General features: G+C 43.7%; 1 protein-coding gene across 1 annotated transcript in view; it reads left to right on the forward strand.

The window, feature by feature from the left end:
• Positions 1-26,752, forward strand: part of DMD (dystrophin) — a 1,845,074-nt gene that overhangs the window by 1,727,633 nt on the left and 90,689 nt on the right. The window contains exons 58-60 of the mRNA XM_081807964.1: positions 10,367-10,441; positions 23,069-23,270; positions 25,726-25,811. Coding sequence (XP_081664090.1) covers positions 10,367-10,441; positions 23,069-23,270; positions 25,726-25,811 — 363 coding nt within the window. The remainder of the gene's footprint in view (positions 1-10,366; positions 10,442-23,068; positions 23,271-25,725; positions 25,812-26,752) is intronic.

Genomic DNA, 26,752 nt, shown 5'->3' on the forward strand with positions numbered 1-26,752 from the left:
TTCTTCTCTCAGTTGTTCCTGTTTTGTATATTGAACCATTACCATAGAAGTTATGATAATAATTAACATTTTTAAAAAAGATTTTATTTATTTATTTGACAGAGAGCGAGAACGCACAAGCAGGGGGAGCGGCAGAGGGAGAGGGAGGAGCAGACTCCCCATGGAGCAGGGAGCCAGCCGCAGGGCTCCATCCCAGGACTCTGGGATCATGACCTGAGCTGAAAGCAGACGCTTAACTGACTGAGCCACCCAGGCGCCCGTGTTGAGTCATTCTAAAACTGGAAACCGAGGAAGATGAGGCTGCTTGCTTTAAAGAAAATGAAGCAAATTACTGCCATTTCATTTCATCATTAAATAAAGTTTTCCACAGGGGTGCCTGGGTGGCTCAGTCGTTGAGCGTCTGCCTTCGGCTCAGGTCATGATCTCAGGGTCCTGGGATCGAGCCCCGCATCGGGCTCCTCGCTCCGCGGGAAGCCTGCTTCCCCCTCTCACACTCCCCTTGCTTGTGTTCCCTCTCTCGCTGTCTCTCTCTCTGTCAAATAAATTAAAAATAAATAAATAAATAAATAAAGTTTTCCACAAATTCCCCAACTGTGAGAAAGGAGGGTGGATTTGAAATAGGCAGCATCAAGCATATTACACAGAAAAAGTACGCTTCCAATCCAAAAAAAAGTAGGGCATACAATTTTTGAAAAAATGATTTGTGGGGGGGCGCCTGAGTGGCTCAGTCGGTTGAGCATCCGACTCTTGGTTTCAGCTCAGGTCTTGATCTCAGGGTCGTGGGATCAAGCCCCAAGTCCACCCCGTGGAGCACAGAGTCAGCTGGAGATTCTCTCCCTCTCCCTTTGCCTCTCTCCCTACTCGCTCTCTCCTCTGTCTAAAATAAATAAAACTCTTTTAAAAAAATTACTTGTGAATTCAGTTATATGAAAAGTGGTACAGAGGTATAAAAATTAAGTCACATTTGATAAGTTAAAATGACTCACCTTTATTATAAAGAGTACAATTTAATTAAATCATCTCTGCCCCAGAGAATCTGGGATGTGTGTTCATTTCCGAAGAGAGAGTGCGGTGAGATTGGTTAATTAATGAAGTTGAAAATAGAGTGGAGGGAGACGTCCTGAGTTGACTTGTCCGTGTTAGGACGGAGGAACACCCACGGGAGAGCAGTGACTGAAGGTTCTGAGTCAAAGAAGCGGGGAGCGGTCCTAGTGCCCAGCCATGAACTCTGGCAGTGGGCAGACAAGAAGGGAAGCGCACTGGCTTCATTTGGTGTGGTTATAGTTGGAGCACCAAGAAGATGACAAGTCAGGCTGATGGGTGATGGACGACCAATTTCGTGACCTTGCTGACTGAAGCGCCTTCTGATGATAAGGATGGCAAATAAGGAAGTGCTTAGGGAGAAGAGTTTTTTCAGTGAGTTGACAGAAGGAAAAAACAGACTAAATATGGAATTTGGGAGTAGGGAACGAAAGGAAGGATTTACATTCTTTGGGTATGCTGGCCTGGCACTTAAGCCTTCACTCTGTTTTCTGCGCCTTATCTCACTCCCAAGCTTAGTTACTCCTCACTCCCCCGTGTCTGGTGCAGCTTCTCCTGAGATTAGCCTCCAGCCTTCTATCAGGATGAAGCAGGAGGTGGTTGGGATGCTTGGCGGCGTAGGGTGGGGGAGAAAGTGTTTAGGGCTCTAAAGACAAGCACTGCTTGTATCTTCAGCCACATTACAGCCTTCAGAGGAACCTGCAGCCTCTCATTTTTGAGACGCTTTGGTGGAAGAAGTTGGCGTGCTTCTTCTTAGCCCCCAGCCCCTCAACTTGCCAGTCTTCCCCTCATATTAATTTCGATTTGGGATTTCTCTGGTCTCCTAAATCACCACCACCAGATCATCTACCAGGGTTCCAAGATACTGGAGCTCTGGTCTGTTCTCTTCTCCTCTCCAGTTTTGTGTCTTTTCTTTTGGGCAGATGTCAGTTTTACTTCTTTTACTGTCGTCCGAGTAGAGTTTTCGGGAATAAGGACAGAGAAACGAGGCTGTTCGATCTGCCTTGTTTCACTGGAACTCCCAAGACCTCCCTTCTTACAATGATGTGCGGAGCCTCACAGCAGACCTCTTCCTGCCTGCCTGTCAGGCCTCGTGGGAGCCATTCTTCCTCCTTGCTGCCTGAGATTTCGGCAATACCGACCTTCTTAGGATTCTTCATGGTCCCTGCTCTTGTCTACTTGGGAGCCTCCTTTACACGTGCTGGCCTTTTATACTGTTTTGTTCTCCCCCTCTTTACCTGGTTAACCCCCATCACCCTCCAGATCTTTGCTAAAACCTCACGTTCTCAGCCAAGCCTGCCTGGCCTGTGGTTCCCTCCTTGGGTTGGGATGTATTGAAAACAAAAAAAAAAAGGAAAGGAGAGATGGAATGATTAGGGGCAGATGGAGGTCTTTTAAGAAAGCTATAAACCAGTTCGGCTTAAACAGTTTTTTTAATCATTAGTATCAGGTTGTATGTATTTTTTGGTGGGCAGGGTTTTGAGAATTGGCCCCCCAGTCCTTTCTCCTCAGAAGCTGAAGTAAAAAGAACGTGGGACAGCAGCGTCACCAGGAGTCAGCTATCTGGGGGACATGTCAGGTTCCCCAAATGGCATTTATTTATTTATTCATTCATTCATTCGTTTTTTACATAATGTCTACACCCAGTGTGGGGCTCGAACTCACAATCCCGAGATCAAGAGCCTCATGCTCTACTGACAGCCAGGCACCCCCCAAAATGGTATTTAAGATACACAGTTCTTAAAACTTTCTGTGGGCCACTTGTTACAGAAGCTGCTTTCTCAACAAATCTTTTACCAGAGCGGGAACTGCTGGGAGCAAGACTAATTTGAGTTTCGACTCTTTCAGGGGAACGATGTTGCCAAGAAGTAGTGAGAGTCGGCTGAGGGAGGCCAAGCCATAGAAAGGAGCCAGAAAGGCCTTGAGCAACCCACAGTCAGGATTTTGTGCTATTTTTCATTTCACAGTGGAACTTCTCAATTTTGTATTTTTTATTTTTGGTTTATAACCTGTTTCCCTCTTTTGCAGTTTGAAGGCTCCCACACTGGTACCACAGTGGAATACTTTGTTGCTTCTCTGCTTCATTTTTTAGAAAAATTCTAGAGAGTAATACCATTTCACTTCTGGAAACATAACTCAGTAGTAATTATAAATTCATAGACTCGGCTTTCTGCAGTTGTTGCGAGTATGAGTGTGTAATTCCTACTTATCTCTGTGTTGATTTATTTTATCCCCATTTGAGTAAAGCTCTGTGTTGATGATGAGGTTTTAATGAGTTTAGATTTTAAAAGGCCTCAAATATATTTTAAAAAATTATAGGTTCAGTAAAATGTAGTAATGCACCTCTTCTTTTTCGGCTGATTTTTTAAAGATATGTTCCAGAGGGACGCCTGGGTGGCTCAGTTGGTTAAGCGACTGCCTTCGGCTCAGGTCATGATCCTGGAGTCCCAGGATCGAGTCCCGCATCAGGCTCCCTGCTCAGCAGGGCGTCTGCTTCTCCCTCTGACCCTCCCCCCGTCTCATGTGTTCTCTCTCTCTCTCTCAAATAAATAAATAAATAATCTAAAAAAAAAAAAAAAAAGGATATGTTCCAGAAATCCTACCTGTTGTTGAAGAGTTCCCAGTAATTCTACATTGTACTCTAAAACTTCTGAAGCCTGGACATCTTGGCTTAATTTGCTTGCAAGAAAGACTTGGTTTAAATTACTCAATTTATCTCAAGCCTCATTAAGACCCATGGTTCTTGTCCGTTCTAGTGAGTTTGAGCTGGCAAGAATACTTGCCATGTGGAGAGTCCATTAGAACACTCTAGGAAGAGTGAGGCTGGGGAATGAATGCAAGACATAATCTCATATGTAAAAATGTGCCACCTTCCTATAGTGGACCGGCGGGGAGGGGGGGGGCGGCCTTGTTTTGGCTTCTCTGGAAAACGATTAAAATAGACATGCAGTAGTAGTTTAATTCATACTGTATGCCAAACATTCGAGTTGGAACTGCACCAAAAATGATCATACTTCCTCTAAATTGTATTTTTCACTCATGATCACCTGACTGATTTGGATTACATTTCTTCTGGGAAACAGACTTGGTAGGAAGAAACAAAGACCACAGTGCTAATTTATCTGTTGGAATAATCTTTGGCCATCCAGCTCTTTCCACTCATTAATTTTATGAGATCATTATCATTCTTTCTACCTGATAGATAAACATACTAAAACTTTGGACCTTTCTAAAAAGTCTCCACAAGCCATTGGAAAGCTGGACTGAAATACTCCTTGTTTTAAAGTCTAGACCTCAATTCAGTCAGAGATAGCAACATTTTTGAAGTGTGATCAAATCGCAGAACACAGCCGTAAAACTAAAAGGAAAAATACAAAAAAAAAAAAAGGAAACAAAAGGGCCTAATGTTTTATTTCTCTATTTTCTAAGTTTTCCCTTGACTTTAAATGCTGAGGTGTTTTTCACTATTTTTGCAAGAGCATGTCCTACATGTCTAGATTTGTGACCTGAACTTGAGCTGTCGTTCCTCTTTTCTGGAATTTGATACCTTCGACCAATACCTTCCACAGAATGGAAGTAAAAATCTTCGAACAGAAATAGTTACCAAAATCAAGAGAAAGTCACAGTCTAACCAAAGGGGCAAACCGCGCCCCCCCCCCCCCCGCATTACTTGTTTTGTGCTTCAGAATAAAAGCCAAATGGGCCATGACTTTAGTAGCTGGTGATTCAAGTTGAGACGGTAGATGGTTTGATATGTGCCCTCGTTCCTTAAGTTTCTAGATTTCTCTATTTTTAGGCTAGAACCAGCCCTGGTTAAAATAATTCAAGTCATGTAGAGGAATGTTCACTTCAGCATTTTTATCCTTCTGAAGTGTGCTTTCTACCAGCTGCCATGGAAACATTGTGTAACTCGTTTCTTGGATAGTCTCACTCCTCTCGAGTTCCGGTTGTTGAGCGCTGGTGAGCTCATTACAACTTGGATCCAAGTCCTGGAAAGGCAGCTCCCAGGGAAAGTGGAGGCCAGCATCCCACGAGGGACAGGGGGCTTTCGCTTTATGGGGCGTGCGTACTTGAGCTACCAGGTCAGCACTCGCCTCCGCCCAGGACAATGTCACTTTGTCCACAGCTGTGCCACGTCTCGAGGTTTCTGTGTGCATCCTCCACGCTTTCACGAGGCAGAGACTTAACTCTTCCAGCTGTAAGCCAGAGGGAGTGGTGCTGCAGATTCCTAACAACACATGCAGACTCCAACAACACAGATGGTTATCTCTCCTGAGTAAGGTTTCCAGGCCACCAGAACTCTGTTGTAATTCAGTGATGGTTACTGGATAAAAATGTGGATGGCTTCTGCTGCGTTCTGATGAAAAGTAGGTATTTTCCTAGCTTCTTTCTTCTCCGATTTCCAAGTCACTGAGAACAGTGGTGAGATTGGACCAGAGGGCATAGAAACCTGGCGGCAGAAGGCAGTGGGTGGTGAATGGGTGCTGAATGGGTGTCGGAGAGAATGAACTCGGGGCAGAATGCTGTAGTTAGGAGGACTTGGAAGGGAACAAAGTTTGAAGTGCTTTGGGGAAGCTGAGAGCCCTGCTAAAGCAGGAATATACCAGATGCTTGTCTCAGATAGTATTCCGTAGTGAACCACACCCTGAAACAATCAGATCATCCTCGCCTCTCCCACTTGGATCTGTAGCTTCTGGTGGAATTTGCCAGTTCTTGAAATAAACTGAAATACAGTTGAAGCTTCTGACCTCATTTAGATCATTTGTGCTGAATTCTGAATAGAACCAGGAAAATTGGGAAGGGGGTAGAATTGGGGTCGTAAGAGAAGGATCTTAGTTTTAGGAAAGAAGGAAGATAGTAGGAAATGAGACCAATGAGTTAAGAGGCATTTGAAAAGGAGGATTAGAAAGAAAGAGAAAAAGAAGAGAAAGTTTTTGCTAGTATCTTCTGCTAAGATGTGTGACTGACACACAATTCATACACCACACTTGAGTTGAAGTCAATAAATGAAAGGAAATTTGGAGTTGGAGGCCTATTCCTTGGAAACTGCTACAGGATGGTGGTAAGGCAAGAGTGCTCTGTACTTGACAAGAGGGGTGTTTCTGTGTTTCTGTGTTGCTTATTTTATAAAGAGGCAAAGGGGCTTATTTCTGAGCGTGCGAAGGAACTCTGCACTACCAAGTATAAGGCAAGTCTGATCAGACTGGTGAATGGTGTGACACCAGTTTGGAGGGGAGGACAGGAATTCGTGTCTTGTGGACATGAGTTGGCTGAGACCACCCAAGAAGGTAAGCAGTGATGACTAGGGAAAAGAGACAAAGGAAGAACCACTACTCTCAAGGGAGAAGAGACATTGAGGGACAATCAGAGGGATGGAGGTAAATCAAGTTCTACCAAGCAGAGAACAAACTCTAGGGAAAAGTTAATTCACTTGGAGAAGGAATCTGTTCCTATTGCCTTTGAGGACACTTTTAGACACCTTTAATATATTGAGTACTTTTTTATTGGTGTTCATCATAAACAAGAGACCCACAAATACATCCCAGAGGTGAATTTTTGGTCTAATTGATCATGATTGCCATTAAATAATCTGGTAAAAGCCCACAAAATGGAACTTAGAAAGACAGAAAAGCAAAAGACAACACAGGTCTTTGTGCAGAGTTCATACTTGAATTTCAACAACATGGAACAAGTAACTTTGTTAAAATGTACAATTAAAGAATTGATTGTACTCGAGGGTCCATATGGATCACCTGGGATCTTGTTAAAATGTTGATTCTGGGGACACCTGGGTGGCTCGATTGATTAAGCGTCTGCCTCCAGCTCGGGTCATGATCCCAGGGTCCTGGGATCGAGTCCTGCATCGGGCTGCCTGCTCAGCGGGGAGCCTGCTTCTCCTTCTGCCTGCTCCGCATGCCGCTCCCCCTGCTTGTGTGTGCTCTCTCCCCCTCTGACAAATAAAGTCTAAAAAAAAATCGTTTAAAAAAATGTTGATTCTGATTCATCAATCTGGGTGGGGCCTAAGACTCTGCATTTCTAACAAGCTCCAAAGGGATACTGATGCTGTTGGTCCTTGAAGCACACTTTGGCTAACAAGGACCCACACAGGTACTCTTTGGGACGCCTTGGTAGCCACGCTAAGTTGGACGTAGTTTAACTTATCCACACCTACCTACCAGTTTATAATGAAAGCAAGTCTCAGAACTAGCTATTTCACAAAAGAACATTTATTAGCCACAGGGCACAGAACAGCCTTAAGGCGAATGCAAAAGGCAGAGTGAAGTCACAGCCCTGCCTTCGTGAGTGCTTGGCGGATGAGCCTCACAACGCACACTAGCCCGGGCCCCTCTAACAAAGGGGTTCTCAGAGTGCGGTCCCTGGACCAGCAGCATCAGAATCACATGGAAACTTGTTAAGAGATGCACGTTCTCAGACTCTCTCCAGATCTACGGAATAAGAATATCTGGGAGCAGGGTCTGGGAATCTGTTTTTTAGCTCGCGGCCCCACCCCGGTAATTCTGATGTATGCTCAAGTTTGAGAATCGCTGCTCTAACAGCAGGATTCTGTGGAGCATCTCACTGAATTCAGGCAACCAACAGTTCAGTGAACTACAGGTGGACATTTTGGAATCCAGCCCAGGGCACCGTTTCTGTAGGTGGAGAGTCTGATCGATTCTTCTCATATCCTCATAATCAAAGGGCAGAGACTGTGTCTAAACCCGTTTCAACAGTCCTCCTCTTTGGCAAACCACTAATATCACCAAAGCAAACCTGTCTAACATTAATTAGGATAATTTATGAATCCCTTGGTGGAATCGGAGCTAAATATAGCTGAAGTACTTAGGGTGGCCACCTCTGGGGTGAGGCTTTTTTGATGAATTGCTAGCCAACCACCCCTAGAGCGTGCATGTCTGATTAAGGCAGCTGACCACCTCTGCAGTGTAACTTAAGCTAACACACACACACACACGTCATATTGTACTGTCCACGTGAGGGTTTACTTTAAACTCTTAAAATGTGCTTTACGAAGGCGTCAGCTACACACGATAAAATGCATCCCTTTGAAGTGTATAGGTAGAGTTTTGACAAATGCATACACTCAAAAACCTCCACACCAATCAAGATATGTAACATTTCAATCACCTAAAAAATAACCTTGTGTTTTTTTAAAGTCTGTTACCCACCCTGACCCCCCACTCCAGGCTGCCAACGTAGTGGTCTTCCGTCAGCGTAGGTGACATTTGCCTGTTCTAACGTTTCACATAAGTGGTGTCCACCAGTATTTCCTCTTCTCATCTGGCTGCTTTTACTCAGCACCATCAGTTCTGCGGGACGGTTGATGTTGGTGAATTATCAGTATTTAGTTCCTTTTCACTGCAGATGAGTGTCCCACGGTAGGACTCTGCCACAGTCTGTATTCTCCTGATGATTTGTTGCCAGGTTTTCACTGTTAGGGATAAAGTTATTACTTTGGACACTCACATACACATCTTTCTGTGCACATGTCTGTATTTCTTTGGGGTAAATCTCCAGGAGTGGAATATTTGGGTCCGAAGAGAGATGTATGTTTAATTCCGTAGGAAGCTGCTGAACTGGTTTTCCAAAGTGGAAATACTGGTTTACGTTCCCACCGGCACTGTGTTGAAGAGTTCCAGTCGCTCCACATCCTCGTCAGCATTTAGTACTGTCCGTTTTTTTGGGTTTCTTTATTGTCAGGCTGGATATTTTCAAATACATGACAGACATTGTTCTTCTGTCCCCTAATTTCAGTTGAGGTGTTTGCGTTAGGTCTTGGCAAAGGCCCTACAGCTAATGATGTTGACCCGGGCAACTTGGATATGCATGACCTCATTTCTCTTTCCTGAGCCCCAGTCAGAATTGGTTTTGCGGCTGCCATGTGATTGTGGCAATTGGACATTTGCCGGTGTGTTTTGTTCTCTCTCTCTCTCTCATTCGTCTGCTCATTTATTCATTCCGTCTGTCGGTTGTTCAATAGCTGTAGTAGACTTGCTTTTTCAGAGAGCAGTTGTCTATTAAGTCCCTGGGAAGAAGTAGGAGACAGAGTACTTGTCCTCAAGGAGCTTTTTGGAACTGGGTTCCCGAAACCCAGCTCCACAGACATGCCAGCAAAGACAGAAAGCCCAGTGTATTTCAAGGCTTGCACACACTTGAATGAGAGCATCATGGAAATAAAGCTCAGGGCTGGGTCAGGCGAGTGGGGGGCTTGATAGACAGGTGGCTTAGAAACCACAGTAGCAGAGATTGTTGAGACGTTCATCTGTGCTCAGTATTAGAATGGTGGCACCTTAGAATATAAACTAAATGTTTATTTTAGTCCTGATTACATTTTAAAATACATCTCACGCACACAGACACACACATACGTTGGATAAAAAATTCTCAAAATGTTGACGGTGCCTCTCTTTGTGTCATGGGATTATGGATGATTTGTTTACTGGATTTTATATTTTTCTTTGATTTCGAAGTTTGCCACAGTGAGCACGTGTAACTTTTACAATCAGAAAAAAATATTAAATGGGTGGTGGGTGGTAAGGAGGGCTCGTGTTGTGATGAGCACCGGGTGTCGTATATAAGTGATAAAGCACTAAATTCTGTACCTGAAACTAATACTGCACTGTTTGCTGACTGACTGGAATTTGAAGAAAAACTTGGGAAAAAACACGAATATCATCAGCAAAATAAATCCAAGACTAATTCCTTAAAGCCTAGAGCTCTTCCACTGTGATTTTAAATTACACAAACATGCTTTTCATGTACCTGAGATCTTTGTCTTAAACTTTTATCTTTTCTAGAAGACCTCCTCTATTTTCATTAATGAAATGTTCTTTTCAATAAAAAAGTCATCTCTACTTAAAAAAAACAAACCGCAGACCCCCCCAAAAGTATGATATTGCCGCTTGATTGTTTGCTAAGTTCTAATAGCTATTTCAAAAATAACCTTCCTTGTTCTCTTGAATCTTGTGTAGCAAAGATCCTCTCCAGTAGAACCGAGGTTATCGTCTAGAAGAAAAAAAAAAAAATGCCTGTCTGTCTCTTCCCTTTCAGGAACAAGGAACATGGATGCCCAGTGTACTCATTCATAGAATTTAGCTTGCGTGATCATCAGACAGCAAAGAGACTTTTTGTTTGTTTGCTTGTTTTTGCTTTTTCCCCAAATTGGCAGAATTTTCACCTCCCAAAATGTGGGGCATATGTACAAGAGATTTTCCTAAGTTACTGTTGTTGTTGTTTCCAAAACAGTGGGAGTTTTTGTGCTTTCTGTTGAAATAACAAATGATCTTTGTTTTGTCCCTTTTTTCCTCAGCTGACCTGAATAATGTCAGGTTCTCAGCTTATAGGACTGCCATGAAACTCCGAAGACTGCAGAAGGCCCTTTGCTGTGAGTATTAACTGGTGCCTGAAACACATGATGGTTCCTCTTGGCTTTAAAAAAAAAAAAAAAAGTGGGTCCAGGGGTATTTCCACTTGGAGAGGGGAGAAATAGCTCTCGCAAGTCCAGCTATAACATAGAATTCCCTTTTTAAAAATCTCTTTGGCCTCGTGTGCCCTAAACTGTTTTGTTAGACTGTTAAGAATCTCTCCTGTCACCATTCATTCCTCAGCTACTGATGTTGAATTGATAAGATATTGATAATTTATATTTTCCAACTAAGGGCACTGGCATCCAGAGTTACCTTTATGAAACTTGAAATCTTTCCCCCTCTCCTACCTTTATTTCTTCTTCTAAAATGTATTTTAATGGTATTCTACATCTGCCTTAGCCAAACCACATTGCGCAGGTGTGAGTAGGTTATTAGCTTGAATGCCAGGGTTCGGATGGATGCCGTGATGGAGGACAGATGACAGGTTAGTTTCTCTGCTTTTGCTCATTATCATACAGCAGTGGGGGAAATCCGGAAGTGTCCTATAGTTCCATGTCTTCATCTCATGGTTTATGTATAACCATCCGTTATCATCACAGTTAATTAGAACATGTTGTTTGAAGGCCTGATTGATGATAGAGCCATGAAACAGACAGGCATTGCCCCAGTCCCTACCCTGATGGCCCTTGTAGTCTAATGAGGGAGATTAAGGGTGTCCATAAAGTCTGGAGACATAGGTGAATGTATATAAGATCATTGTGAATGTGCACAGTCTGTTAAAAAAGAGAAATCAAGTGATACCGTGTCTTTGCCACACTTGATGGGCACCTGGAGGAAAAGTGAAGAGATGGTTTCAAAGGCCTATATTTAGCCGTGTGACAGTGGAAGAATGGGGTACTATGAGAACAGCTAGTTGCGGGGGTGAGGTTCAGAGAGGCTTTGCTGGAAGAGGTGGTACCTAAGTTCTGTGCGTCCCGGAGGGTTAGTAGAGCTCACTCTAGGAGGAGTGTTCTAGTCAGAAGGAATAGCGCGTGCTGATGCCTTCAGGAACTGAAAGTACTTGAGCACAGCGGGAGCACAGAGTCCCAAGGAGGGGCTGTGGTGAAACATTTGGTGGAGAGAGAAGTGGGAGGTGGATTGTAAAAGGTTTTTCAAATTTATGTCAAGAGTTGAGAGGTCAGTGGGGAGCCACGCAAGGGGGTGACACAATGGGATTTTCCTTGAGAAAGGTCATCATGGCCATGCAATAGAGTGTGGATTGAGGGCGGGGGTTGTGCAGCTGACGAGAGGGACTGGTGGAGCAGTTCTGGGCACTGGAGGAAAGGAGAGAGGTGGAGACAACTGAGACACACGTAACAGGTGACATTCACAGGCCTTAGTGATGAACTTGATGGGGTGGGTGAGGGGAACTCAAGAGAAGCTATGAGGTGCTCGCTTGGGGGAATGGTGCACTTGCCTGGGAGAGGTGGACGTGAAGCTGTGATGCTCAGGAGAAATAGACAAATAATATTTAGGACTCTTCAGCATGTAGAGGCTCAGGGAGAGCATGCACAGGAAGAGGAGAGTATGTAGGCTGTAAGAGGGAATTGCCAAGAAGTGGCCAGAGGGGGAGAAGGAAGATACCAAAAACTCTAGTGCCATGTACTGTGTGGGAGGAAAGAAGTGGCCGGCCACCAGGGGCAGGTGGGCAGGGAGGTCAGCATGGAGTTGGTGCAAGTGCCCATTGGATTTAGCAACAAGGAGGTCCTTACTAACTTCAGTGAGATTCTCAGAAGCATGGTGGAGATGGCGAGGTGGGCTTAAATCGGAAGCGGATGTAAAGACCATACCGCCTGGTCGGTATGGTCAGTTATTGGAGAAATTTAGTTTGAAAGGGGGAGGGAAAGGGGGGTGGCAGTTGGCTGCCATGGACGGAGGCGTTAATGAAGTATACATACTTATAAGTTGAGAGACACTTGAGTCCATTTAAATGAAGACGAGAAGAAGAGAGAACAAGATAATAAAAAATGGGACTTCTCAGAGCATAGGGGAGGTAATCTAGGAGCCAAGAGAAAGCAGGGGCATCTCTCTTCCACTGTAATGCGGGGGGAGAGGGCGAGGCAGGGATCTGTGCAGGTCCGGGTAGCTAAGGAGATCTAGGGGCCGGAGGGTGCAGGAAGCCATGTGGAGGTTTGTTTTCTGCGTGGAGATAGAGTTCCTCTGCCGCAGTTGGGAGCGGAGGGTGATAGGGTTGTGAGTGGGTTCACCTTTCTGGAGAAGAAGAGAGAAGAGGGCTGATGTGAGCAGGAGTCCAGTGCACTCGGTGTTCTGTAGCAGTACCAAGCTGCGCGGGTGTGGGATTGCTCGGGGCTCACTCAGTACTCAGGAGCCGGATGGGTCCATCACAGGTGGGTACACAACAGCTGGGCAAGAGAGGGGGGGATTTGGGCAAAAGAGTGGTTAAGTAGCTGAAGTGCTGTCTGTCAAGGCCACGTTGTCATGTGGAAGATGGTAGTCAGGAGGTAGAGGGATCAAGGGGCTGACTGTTGAGGGAGGCATAGGAAGAGGTGGTGTGGAAGTAACTGGAAGGCTGGCAAGTTGTGGTCAGAGAGTAGCATAGCTAAACATTGTTTCACGAGTGGAACAGGTCCAGGTGACTGCGTCTTGGCTATGACCATTTGAGTGGGTGGTGTAGATGTGAACTTGCATGGAGATGAAACAGGAAGTTAGGGGAGTGAGTCAAGAGTGATGCCCCAGTCATCCCTGCCCATGTTGAAAACATCCAGAATCGGGGCCAGAACCAGGCAAGAGAGAACTGTGAACCTGGGCTGCCAAGCCTTCGGGAATGAAGGCGCCTGACCAGAGGTCTGCAGAGGCTAACAGGCAGTCAAGGACGGTTGCTGGCGTGTGGCTTTTTACCCAGAGAGGGAGAAGAAATGTTCCAGAAGTGAAATTACTTGGGAGGAGAGAGTCAGCTTTTCCTCTTTATCTGGGCCTCTCCAGTCCTTAGCCCAAAGCCCAGCACACGGTAGGTAGGGTTTCATATGTTTCCATGGAATGGATGCATGAGCAAAAGTAAATTGAGGCTTCCATTTCTTTACAGCTTATAGTCTGAAGCTATCGTTTTTTCAGCTATATAGCTGCCAAGTTTAAGTGGTTTTTAAAGGTCTCCCCAGACCTGGGATTTCCTCAGGGACCTGTTAACGTACCGTAGCTGGAAAGAGGCCCATTGGGGTGGGGCGGAGTCGGAGAGCTGGGCGGAGAAAGTCTTCTGCCTCTTTTTCTTCTCTTGGCCCTGCCCCATCCCAGAGATAATGCTTTCCATTGATAAAGGGGTAATTATGAACCTGTTACTGTAAAGCATTATTATAATAGAGTATCATCCTGTGAGATCCTAAAAGTTCAAAAAGGATAATCAGCTGTTTCAGGTTATACTTTGAAAAAGCCCAGAAGTAGACAAAATGGAAAACCTTCTGGTGGCTGTCCTTTTCTGTAATGTTGCTTTGTCCCTTGGATTTAGGCATTACCCACTGCTGCTGTTAAAAAATAATTCTGTTCGGGTGCCTGGGTGGCTCAGTTGGTTAAGCGACTGCCTTCGGCTCAGGTCATGATCCTGGAGTCCCAGGATCGAGTCCTGCATCGGGCTCCCTGCTCAGCGGGGAGTCTGCTTCTCCCTCTGGCCCTCCGCCTCTCATGTGCTCTCTCTCTCTCTCTCAAATAAATAAATAAAATCTTTAAAAAAAAAATAATTCTGTTCATAAATATCTCATTTTATCATTTCAGTTTATGTTAAAACTTCCAATAAATGTTGGGAAAATGGGGGAATTTGATATTACAAAAAAGTTTGGCCGTTTGAGGTTATATATAGCCTTGGAGTAGAGTTAAGCTCTGAGGGTAGGATGTAGAATTTCCACTTTGAAACAGATTTGAAATTCTCAGCCTTTGCTTCCTGAGCATGACTTTTCTCCCATTTGAAAAAGATTTAGGTACAGCCAAATTAGGGTGTGTATTTACCTAAATTACATACTGGATTCTCAAGAATGGCAGGAGAGTTAAACATATCGTATGATTACAGAATGAAGAGTTCGCCAGGCCCTTTATTCTTGAAAACATGTGTGGTCATATTACTTAACTAACCAGTAGATGATTTATGAATTTCCTCTTAATTTGATGTTTGCTTAGGTTTATCTTCTGGCCTTTCTGTCATTTCAGTGCCTGCAAAGCCATGATCAAGAGCTATTGTCTGTGGTACAGGCAAATAAAACTTGGCCTGGCTAGCTCTTCCAACTGAAGGTCGCTTCTACCAACCTTGGCTTTAATGAAAACTAATGATGTTACCTCAGTGATGTCCTCATGCCAGGGAAGAGTTTGAATAACTGATGTTTTAGGAAATAGGCAGTGCTCCTGCCATTATGCTTTTGGTCGTCTTTTTGCACTTTGCTATCAAAACTTCAATATTGCAGAAACCCGAATAACATAATTTTATCCACTATCGAGAATTTGCTATTTAAGTTGCAAGCTTCACCATTGGCCTGTAATGTCCCCAGTTTGTAATCGGTTTAATGTTGCATGACTCCATACTGCCTTTCAACACACTGTGAGTGAAAATGAAACTCGGCAGAAAAGCAGAGACAAAGAGAAAATCTTGGTAAGAGGGATTTGTAAGCTGCTTCCTACGGCTGATACCAACCCCGCCCCCCTGCCCCCGAGAGTTAGGAGGAATATAATCTAAACTTTTTCTTGGTCAGTCTCTAGTTCTGATGACATCCTAAAGGTGTGTGGCTTCTACAATTAAAAATTTAGCCAACTTTTGGGGCGCCTGGGTGGCTCAGTTGGTTGAGCGACTACCTTCGGCTCAGATCATGATCCTGGAGTCCCGGGATCGAGTCCCGCATCGGGCTCCCTGCTCAGCGGGGGGTCTGCTTCTCCCTCTGACCCTCTTCCCTCTCGTGCTCTCTCTCATTCTCTCTCTCAAATAAATAAATAAAATCTTTAAAAAAAAAAATTTAGCCAACTTCTAAGAGCAGATATAAAAATGCACTTAACAAAGCATATGTATTTAGTTTATTAGCGCATGGTGGGTTGGAGAGCCCAAACCATAGAGCTAAAGGTACTGCAGTTGATAAATGTGACAGATACTCTGCAAACAAGAAATAGCGATCAATTTGCTTCTGTTCAGCAATGGAATCGCATAGTAGAGAGATTTTGTACGGCCTGAAGTTACCTGAATAAAGTCACGGCTGCCCGACTCACCCTCACTTCAAAGCAGGTGAAAGACTTGCTCCCTTCTTGGTGAAACCACCTCACCTTTTGAGAGGGCACCGAGGGTGGCCTTTGACAGGGTCCCGTGGCTGACGAAGACCTCCAGGATCCACGACAGCGTAGCTTACACGTCTTCGGTCTAGTGCAGGGAAAGGCCTCAGCCTGAAAGCCAGGATGTGTGTCCATAGCCACAGGCTGCCTCGTGGCAAGGCGGCCCGAGACGCCAGGGTCATTATCTTGTCCGGCCCCCACAAAAGTCCATTTTTCTCATATAGGTGAGAGGTTCTTTTTCACATAGGTGAGAGGCCAGGTCTTATTCGCAACAATCGTGAGGACCAGAGCCAAGAGAATTTTCTCGGCTTCCGTGGTCTCACAGATACCGGTGCCCCAAGAGAGGGCTCCTATGATAGAAGCTCTCTTGCTCCCAGGGGAAGTACTGTAGTCCTTTTTCAAGTGTGTCCAGTACCCATGAGGTGCACACTAGGGGAGGAATGGTTGGCCTTGAGTGGTGGTGCAGAAGCTCTTTTAAGGAGCACCTTGTAGCTTCCCTTTCCAGTCACCGTTCTAGGGGGCTTGCCATCCTTAACCTTCCTTCCGGAGTTGGGTGCCCTCCAAGCGCTCTTTTTGCACCAGGAGGGCTTTCCCATCAGTGTATCTTTTCCCATTCAGAGCCAATTCTATCTGGCCGGGGGTTCCTTGCCCAGCTCCTTACTCACCTTTTATTCTCTTCTATTTTGCTCGGCCCCATGCTCTGTGGTCCACCAGACATGTTGTTGCCATTGTGTACTCACATCTTTACTATAACTGGGAAATAAATATGAGATGCAAAAATGTCCAGTCACCCAGGCTAACATCATATGAGTCGTCATCGCTTCTAAATAGTTGTTAGTGTGCTTATGCCACAGAAATTTCTCTAATTGTCCGCATCACATTTCTGGCTTTCCAGTCACAAGGATGTGGGCCCACCAATTTAGGCTTATATTCTTCGTGATCAGAGTGTTCCTGTTGTCCCTCCACCCATTTGTGGCTTTCCTCACATACCACAGGTCAAATAGCTATTTTTTTTTACACATAATATTTGTGACAAATGACATGTATAGCATTTGACCTTCTACCATATACCCAAGACCTTTCTTAAACCTTCAACATCACAGTGGCCACACAGTATTCTTTCAGATTATCATAAATCAATGTTCTCCAGATTCGACTGGGTAAATATTCCCACAGGATGCTTTTCAGCACAAGTCCTTAATAACAGATGTGTTCTGTGAAACAAGAACCAAAAGACACAGCTACTTCAGTTTTGCTCCGCGGACTCCTGGTTATAATCAGAACTCAAATCTCTTCATCCAGTGTGTTCCATAGATTGGCCAGGTGCCCTCTTCACTTCTGGACTCTCTCCCCCACCCTGCTTCTTGACTCTTAAAAGAGACAGTTGACTCATAGCTCAGGGAGCATATATTTTTTAAATTTTTTATTGTTATGTTAATCACCATACATTACATCATTAATTTTTGATGTAGTGTTCCATGATTCATTGTTTGTGCATAACACCCAGTGCTCCATGCAGAACGTGCCCTCTTTAATACCCATCACCAGGCTAACCCATCCTCCCACCCCCCTATATTTTAAGCCTCTTTCTAGGCACCAGTGATGTTGGGTTTTTACCTTTTGTAACGCCCAGGGCATGGCTTTGTTCCCTTCAGTAACAATCTGACCTTTCTTCCTCATCATTAATTTTAGTCCAAACCTTCCACCCACACACGAAGTATGTCCCTTGGGTTCAGCCACTTGGCTCGTGCATATTGAGCTGGTGGCAAGATGAGGCCTAGTGGGGCTTCCCCTTCAATCTCCTCCCAATGGTAAAGGGTCAGATTAGGTTAGTACAGAAAAACGGGGTGACCTTGTTTCTATGCAACAAAACATTTGTGGACAATCAGCTCCAGCTAGTTGAGGGGTGGGGAAGGAGTAATCCATTGCATCAGTCCCTGTAGAATTCTTATACTTACGTTCCAACTAATAGCCATAATATCCTGTTTCAGAATATTACCAGCCTTTGAGACACTCAACTGTAGCCTCAGTCCAGGGACTGCTAGGTATGGCATTGAAAAAGAAAATGTGGTGAAGTCAGAAACACCTGTAAGTCCCCCACTTGAATTATCTTAATTGTAAGTGGTCTCACAGGTGTAGCGCATTTATCAAAGTGAGAGTTACCCAGGTTCCTTTGGTTAGATCTCCACCTGCAGGCCAGAGAGAGTGAAACTCATCTGAGCTTTGCCAATACATCCAAGGAACAGAATTTTTAGACGACCTGTTCTTTGCTGTCGGCTTGCAGTTCCTTTCTAATCGATTCTATTAGCTCCTCTGGTTCAGGTTCTACCGTTTCTAGATTCCACTAGAAAGTTCTGTCATCGATAACCAGTGTCAAAGCCTGTGCTACTAAAAATCAAGGGTAGCTTGGCAAGAAGCATCAACGGCTCATTTTCATCCTTTCTATCAGAATCCTCTTTTTTTTCTTTTTCAGTAATACTGTAGCCATATTTTTAAGCTAAGGATCAGTTGGGGGGGTCTCCTAAACAATCTCACGCCTGACACTGATTGCAGTGGGAGTAGCAGTCGGGGCTCAGTTGCTAAAGAAGACTCACGGAACCCAAATGACAGTGTTTAAAAATTTACAGTTCATTATAGGAAAAGGCTATAATATGCCATCAGCATTAAAAGCAGGATCAAAACCACAGGCTGCCTCACAGCCTAGGATCCGGAGAGGCCCGGTGCAAGCCCAGTGTGCCCGCTCTCTGGAACAGCGGTACCAGGATGCACTTTCTCTCTTGGATCAAGAACCACCGATGTGAGTACAAACCACTTTGGAAACCAGGGAGCATGTAGTGGAGTCTCATACAGGGTTTCTTTTCTTTCTTTCTTTTTTTTTTTTTAGATTTCATTTATTTATTTGACCAACAGAGACATAGCAAGAGAGGGAACACAAGCAGGGGGAGTGGGAGAGGGAGAAGTAGGCTTCCCACTGAGCAAGGAGCCTGATGCAGGGCTCAATCCCAGGACCCTGGGATCATCACCTGAGCCGAAGGCAGACGCTTAAGGACTGAGCCACCCAGGCGCCCCTCATACAGGGTTTCTTAAAGCCTTCTGGTAACCTGGGCATATTCTTCCCACGTAGCCGGTCCCATACCCTGCGACCTTCATGGGTCTGCCCCAAACCAGGTAAAAACAGTCAGTGTTACTTCTACCAATAAACAGTAATGATAAGCCGTAACCCATGGCTACAGATCAACACAGTAAGGCACTTCTTTTCATTGCTTTGATCAAGGCTCTGCATTGTGTAGCCTTTTAGCAAAAAAAAAAAAAAAAAAAAAATCTTAGGCCAACTCCAGAGCCTTTGAAATTAACCCTCACAGCACAGATAACCACATCAAAGTGCCCCGACTTTCTTGCTGGGCAAAGATGTGCTGGGAAAGTCCTTCAGCCTGAAGTGTCAGCTGCCTGGAGAATGGCATGACGTCACCGGCAGCCTCCTCTTCCTACAGGTGCCCGCTGCCTGGGCACGAGCTGGCAGGCACACAGCGCTTGTCCCCCGGTGCCCTCCCCTGTCTCTGCACAGATGAGGTTACGGGATTGTTGGTACATTAGCACAGAGTCTCTGCATTGACCCATGGGATGAGCTTGGGGGTGATGTGGGCACCGTGAGACTTACTCTGACTTTCTGGTGCTTCTCTTTTGTCCCACTGTTCTCCCTGGTAGAGAACTTGGGATGGTTTTCTTTTTCTGTCAAGTCTATAAGGGCACCTTCTGCAACCTCCCTTTGTGCTCTTCACTATGGACCTCCACGTGTCCTGCTATAATTCCCAGAGGGAGGCTCCTTCTTTCTGGTCTCTGCTTTCTCAACTACAGACCGATTCTAAAGGTGCTTTCTAGTCCTCAGAACCCAAGAGGCAGTAAAAGACAAAAAAAAAAAAAAAAATCGGCTTCAGCTCCTCACTTGTGGCATTTGTAGAAAGGAGTAGAGTTAGCATTGGAATCTAGAATGTTGAAAGGGCAATTACTCAGCAGCCAGAGCCCCAGGAGCCATTAATGGGATCCTGTGCTCAGTCTCCCACCCCACCCCCCCCACACACACACCGCTTCATTTTCTGTTTTTTCTGCTTTTCCTGAAGGACACACAGGGTCCTGGAGAGCAAGTCTTTTTGTCCTGTCCCCACCCTCTCTCTGCCCAACAGCCCTCATGCGGAGGGACACCAATGAATGGCCCCTATTTCTCAATTATGTCAAAACCTCTAGCATCCTCTACTGTACAAATAATTTTTGAAAGAGTGGGTATCTTAGCACATGTTTGGTTTTTATATGGCTTTAAAATATAGTCCCTAGTAAGAAGATAAAGATATTCACCTCCCAATGGAAATTCCTAGTTTGAGGTTAAAAAAAAAAAAAAAAAAAAAAGTTACACAGAATTGTCTGCTGCTTGCTTTTTGAGGCTTCTAGAAACAGTGAATCATTATGTTTAATGTTTCATCAAAAAATCTCACTGTATTCTTTCAGATGGTCGTTTTGAACACTTAAGTGCATGTCTCTGTGGCAATTAAATTGTCCCTATCGATTTTCTCACCTCTTTTCAAGTGCATAGTATTGGCTATGGATGTCGACTAGAAGTCTTTGAAAAAATTGTTCCACGAAAGGGGAATTCTGTTTGGTACGTTTGTGTTCTCCGGTCTTCTGTGAGGGCCCATTCTCCTTTTTAACTGCATCTGGTTTCAGCAGAGCTCACTGTGCAGTATTTCTCCCCTCACTGTGTCATCTCTGCTCCTGTTCTTCCAGAGCAGTTGCCTTGCTCCCCTCTGGAGCTATTTAGACTCCAAATTTTCTATTCTGTGTGTTACCCACTCACCTGTACAGAGATGAGAGTAGACTCGGTAAAAAGAAATTCGTGCCATGTTGCTACTTGGTTTGCTTCCATCACACGAGTAAATGAGACTCAGTACAAACCCGAGTCTACAAATTCTCCCTTGTTAGTTCTTGTATCCTTAGATGGAAGGCAAAATATTTATAATGATTAAGACAGAGTAACAAGAAAATAATAGAAAAACTTCAAAACCCATAGCTTCCTTCAGTCTACAAAGAATCGCGCTGAGAATATTGACATTTGGAAGAAAGCCGTTCCTCTCTTGCACTCACGGAGATGGTGAGCTGCTTTTTTAAATGTTCTCACCACCTGAACATTTGCCCCCTAAGCAAGTGCAGCACACACAAGAGGAGGGGCTGAGAAAGTTGGGAGTCCGCTGTCTGTGTCCCTCTCCCCAGGCTGCCTTGTAGCCCCTGCTTGCTGGGCCCTTCCCTCCTCTGGGCCCCCTGCCTTTTTCCATTATTATTATTATTTTTTTTATTCTTCATTCTTTTTCCTACCTGCCTCCCTCTCAAATCAAGTATGTTCTTTCCTACCACTTTAAATAAATTCTCGGCTTCCATGTAAAGAGGTCATCTCTCTGTCCTGAGAGTATTTTAACACAAAAGGAGTGGGGCCTTTGCTTTGATAGGGTGAGTGCTAGTCCAGGGCATTTTCGGGAAAACTGCGTGGAAGCCACAGAGCTTTACTGACTGGGATGAAAGACAAAAACCCCTCCTGTTTCCACCACCAGGTCTCCTTCTGGCTTCCAGGGAAACTTCAAAGGTTACTATTTTTCTTTTTTAAAAGAGAAAAACGTGCATGACATAGGTATGAACCTGCAGAGGTATTAACCACTATCCCCCCGCCCCCACTTTAACGTTTAATTAGAACTCACTACAAATAACTAGTAAAATACATTGAAGTCTTAAATTTGCATCTGTTTAGCATCGGGCAAGCTGTTTACTGGCTGGGATGGCCCAGGTTTATCTGCAACTACATTTAGAATTGTACTGTCTCCTCCCACTAGATGCGCTAGAGATTTACTTAATTACCATTGATTCTTTTGTCTCCAAGGACTGAGAATTCAGACCAGAGCTTAAGTGTATAAGGTGTTAGAAAAGCACCCTTGCTGCATTTCCAATTTGGCTAATAAATTGGCTTTAGAGAAAAGCATCTTCCCATGACATTTGGGAGTAAAGCTTGTGATTGAGGTCTCGCTTTTGTTAAATTTTTGTCTTGCAGCATATGAGTAAATAACACTTCAGAGCAAGGGAATCCACCCCCCCCCATCTTAGAAAGTTCTTAGAGGACTTGAAAAGTACGTTGTAAAATACAACTTGAAGGTGAGAGAAATAAGTGAGCTTCAAGTCTAAAAAATGAGTAGATTATGCAGTTACTTTAGTGTCTCTTTCGAAAATTTTAATCAAGTTGATGATTTTTTCACCTAATATTAAGGTAGCGCAGAGATTGTGAGGTGACTGAAATTTCAAGGTGAAAAACGCTTAATGATTACAAATGCATAGCTGGAAATAGAATTTACACAACCCTAACCATACAGATTAATCAAACTGACCTTCCCTAATACTAATCTGAAAAGGTATTGTCAGGAACTCTTTCAAAATTTCTAGTAAAACAGATTTTTTCTTACTCAGAATGTGGAAATGACTCTGTTCCCATAGAACATTCTAGGTTCCCTGAACTCTCTCACGAATACCCCTGTGCTTCAGGAATGGAAACTTTCCCCGCCCACATTTTTCACCCAGTGCCATCGAGATTTCACAATAACCTCAGATCCTGAATACTCCAGCCAGGAAACTTAGAGCTGGGGGGTGGAGACAAACCACTTTAAAGGAGGGTAGGGTTTACCTCTACAGTCTTCCACTCTGCCAGCTGAGCTATCGAAGGGCACATGGATAAAACAGATGTGGTATATATATACAATGGAATAGTACTAGCCATCAAAAAGAATGAAATCTTGCCATTTGCAATGATGTGGATGAAATTAGAGGGTATTATGCTAAGTGAAATAAGTCAGTCAGAAAGACAAAGACCATATGATTTCACTCATGTGGAATTTAAGAGACAAAACAGGTCAACATAGGGCAAGGGAAGGGAAAATAAAGTAGAATAAAAACAGAGAGGGAGGCAAACCATAAGAGACTCTTAACTCTAGGAAACAAACTGAGGGTTGCTGGAGGGGCAGTGGGTGGCTGGTTGGGGTAACTGGGTGATGGGCATTAAGGAGGGCACTTGATGGAATGAGCACTGGGTGTTCTGTGCAACAGATGAATCACTAAATTCTACCCCTGAAACCAGTAGTACACTATTTGTTAACTAAATGGAATTAAAAAAAAAAATTTTTTTTTTTTTTAAAAGAGGATAGGGTTTGGGTTTGGTGTTCACTAAAGAGTACGAGACAACCCGACCAGGATTTTCCAAGGAAAGGGAAAAAGAGTGAAAGGAGGATTTTCCCCTCGGAATCACTTGTGATTTTTTGTGGCTTTTGCAGTGGATCTCTTGAGCCTGTCGGCGGCCTGCGATGCCTTGGACCAGCACAACCTCAAGCAAAATGACCAGCCCATGGACATTCTGCAGGTCATTAATTGTCTGACCACTATTTATGATCGCCTGGAGCAAGAACACAACAATCTGGTCAACGTCCCTCTCTGTGTGGATATGTGTCTCAATTGGCTGCTGAATGTTTATGACACGTACGTATGGCAAGCTCTTTACGGACTCCGCCATGGGAAGCTTAGTTTCCAGAATGGTGCGGGTGTAATTAGCATCACAACAGGGGCCCCAGTCTAGAAATACTGTCCTCAGGATGAAAGGTTCATGAAGCCCTGTGAGCCAGTGCTGTCCCTGTGATAAATCATTTTTGCATTCACTGAAGCTGAAAAATATTTGGATGAACTAGGAGGTAAGAGCTAGAATGTAGATTGCTCTCAGAAAACAAACAAAACCCTGAGATACTCATTTTTCATACTCATGTTTCAAATAGTAGAATGAGTCAGTGTGTAGCCTTTTCTTGCCTGTGTAATTTGAATTCCTCCATCCACTTCGGGGGCGGCTCCCACTCAGTGGCAGAAATGGGTGTGCTCTTGGGGATGCTGGTACACCTGTCACCAGATCTGAAGAGCGTTCGCTGATACTCAGGAGCTTTTTGCGGAAGATCGTGAATTGATAAGCCAAACAAAACGAGAACAAGCCCTTAATGGAGCCAACTCGGCCTCTCAAACTGAGGAAGTTTTATAGCGTTCTACAGAGTTTCTGTTCGACACCTCCCTTCATCACTCTCTTGGAGAGTACTTGTTTCTTTCTTTTGGATTACACACAGGAGGTATCCCCAGTTCTTGTTTTAGTCTTGAGCTCACTGAAGGCAGTTGAGGAAGGTAGCAGACAGAATTGGTTTGAATTTTGACTGAATTCTTCTTAGACCTTAAAATGATTGCATGCCTCATTTCACATGCCAACGAGAACATATCCCTCTTTGGAAATCTGGGAAGGTTTTCTAAGAAGAGTTGCATTTCCGCTGTTTTGCCTTTGTTGTAGATTTCCGCCACCTCTGTGATTAAAATGTATACTTTTTTCCTTGTTATTTTGATAAGGTAGTCCTTTTTGAATTCCAAGACCACCTGGCTGTTTAATTCTGATAATTATTTACCAAGCCCTTGAACGTATTGGATTTTAATTGTGCATTACCCTTAACATTTGCTCTGATAAGGGTTTGTACTCAGGTGTTCCTTCACATACGTTTTGGCAGTGTGCTCTTTGCAGATGACGTCTGAGTATATAGAACTTCCCTTCTACCTGCCTCACAATTACTTGGGGACAGTTTTAACTCCTTGAAGACCTGAGTTACACTTTATGAAGTTTACTTGTTAAACTTTGATTTGCCTTTTTTAAAGAGGTGAAAAGATAAGGAAACCTTCCAATGATCGTAATTTGGTTAATGCATTAGGATCCTGTTTGACTAAGGGATTTAGTAAATTGTACCAGTTAAAAGTTGAGCACATTGTTCACCCAAAGTAAACCCAGTTGGGACATATTTGCAGTTTTGAAGTGCTAGGTGGGAAAATTATTCTATAATCTCTCCCTCTCTTTAAGCACCATGTAAGGTTCACTTTCTTTCTCTAACAAGATAAAAGCTGCAAATTATTGAAAATCGTTTTCTACAAAATGGAACATTTTTCATTTTCGTGTTCCATTTTTTTCCCACAGATAAAATGAACCATTTATAAGTTTGTCATGAGGAATGCTTTATTTCAGCTTTATAGGAAAAGTGAAAGTGTAAACATATTTAAAACACCGATATAGCAATAGGTTGTTTTTAAATTGCTCTTTAAGATCATATATTTGCGTGTTCTTTAATAGAGGATATTGTATTTTTCTTAAGATAAATGTGTGTATTTTATAGTATGTGTCATGTCGCCTCAAGTGAGTGAGTGTCTTCTCAATCAAGGGCAGTCTGATGACAATCTGGGAGTGCTGGGTTTTTCTTGGGGGGGCTTCAATAAGCACAGTAGGCAGTTTGTTGAGTAACCAAAATAATTTGGTGCACAGTAGTAATCCTTCCACTTACCAACTTAAACACCCAGGTGGCTCTCCATTGACTAGAAGGATATTTCTTACTCTTTTCATGTAGAGCTACTGTTACAATTCAAGTAAGGGCTTTTTTTAAAAAAAAAAAGGATTTTATTTATTTATTTGACAGAGACAGAGAGAGAGAGCACAGATAGGCAGAGCGGCAGGCAGAGGGAGAGGGAGAAGCAGGCTCTCCGCGGACCAGGGAGCCCGACGCGGGGCTCGATCCCAGAACCCTGGGATCATGACCTGAGCCGAAGGCAGACGCTTAACCGACTGAGCCACCCAGGCACCCCTAAATAAGGGCTTTTAAGAATCGAAAACTTGGTAAAAGTTCCTGGGTCAAAGTGGTCACATTTCCATTGCATTCTAGGCCATGAGCCAAATAGATAAGGCAGATAACAAAGATAGTACATAATGAATAGACAAGTTGTTAATAAGACCATTGGTTTCATACAACAGTGGTCAGTAGAGTTCCCGTATCCAAGGGTTTGTTTTTCCTTTTTTTTTTTTTTTCTTAAGAAGTGTTTACCATCTACTAAAGTGTCAGTAATTGTTTTCTGGTTTGATTATTCATAATAGGGGACGAACAGGGAGGATCCGGGTCCTGTCTTTTAAAACTGGCATCATTTCTCTGTGCAAAGCCCATTTGGAAGACAAGTACAGATGTAAGTCATGTGTATTAACTCTGGTTTTTTTTTTTTTAATTTTATTTTTATTTATTAGAGAGAAAGCACTTGAATTAGGGGTGGGGGGGTTAACTCTGTTCTTTTATTAACGTTGGCTAATTACCCCAGTTTGAGATGGGGAATGCCTCGCTTTGCGGTGACAGTGGGTTCCTCTTGTAAGTTACAGAACTGCTTTTTAGAGTGTCCTAAAACTTGGTTTGTGCCGTTGTCTGTCAAACATGAAATGGCAGGTATTTAAGTAGAGAATGAGGATTAACTCCTCCAGTCCAAGTATTATTTTACATTACATCGACTGTGTCTGAATAAAACACATGTTCCTAGAGGATAAAGTCTGATTTCCTAACCCCTTTGTAAAAGTCAGAAAAATAAATGTGAAGGTTTAATCCATGCCCTTGCTTAGTCTTTGGATTCTTATTTAAAGAGTACTATCTGGCATTCGTGTTCCAGAAACATTGTTTATTTTGTAATCATCTTACTGCAAGTTGTACAGACATATCCACTTCTGTGACGTGACTAACATTTTATTACGTGAGACACAGATCGCTTGCCATTTCTTACAGGGTAAATATCACCTTATAGAATTTCCTTTTGGTTAACTCTTGGGTTCTTCGACGTAAACTGTGTGAATCCAAATGAAAAGCAAATGCTAGAGGAGCAATGGAAGCGAGCGTTCTTTCCTTTCCCATTGTGAAGGACTGTACTTGTTTTTCACCTTTAAAGGCTCGTAAGAAGTCTTGATGGTAGGAATATTAAGCAAACCTCGCCTATCATGTCATTTCTCTTTTCCCCTAATGTCTAGCCACACAGGGATGAGATGTGCTGAGCTTAAGGATGGGCAGGAGATAAAAGAGAATGAATTTCTCCAAAGCCCCTCTGTGTCCTACTGCTTATTTCCCCCCAGGAGTAAGCCACAAAATACA

The sequence above is a fragment of the Leptonychotes weddellii genome, chromosome X (assembly GCF_054177405.1).
Source record: "Leptonychotes weddellii isolate Sample4059 chromosome X, ASM5417740v2, whole genome shotgun sequence".
In the NCBI taxonomy this organism is placed as follows: domain Eukaryota; kingdom Metazoa; phylum Chordata; class Mammalia; order Carnivora; family Phocidae; genus Leptonychotes; species Leptonychotes weddellii.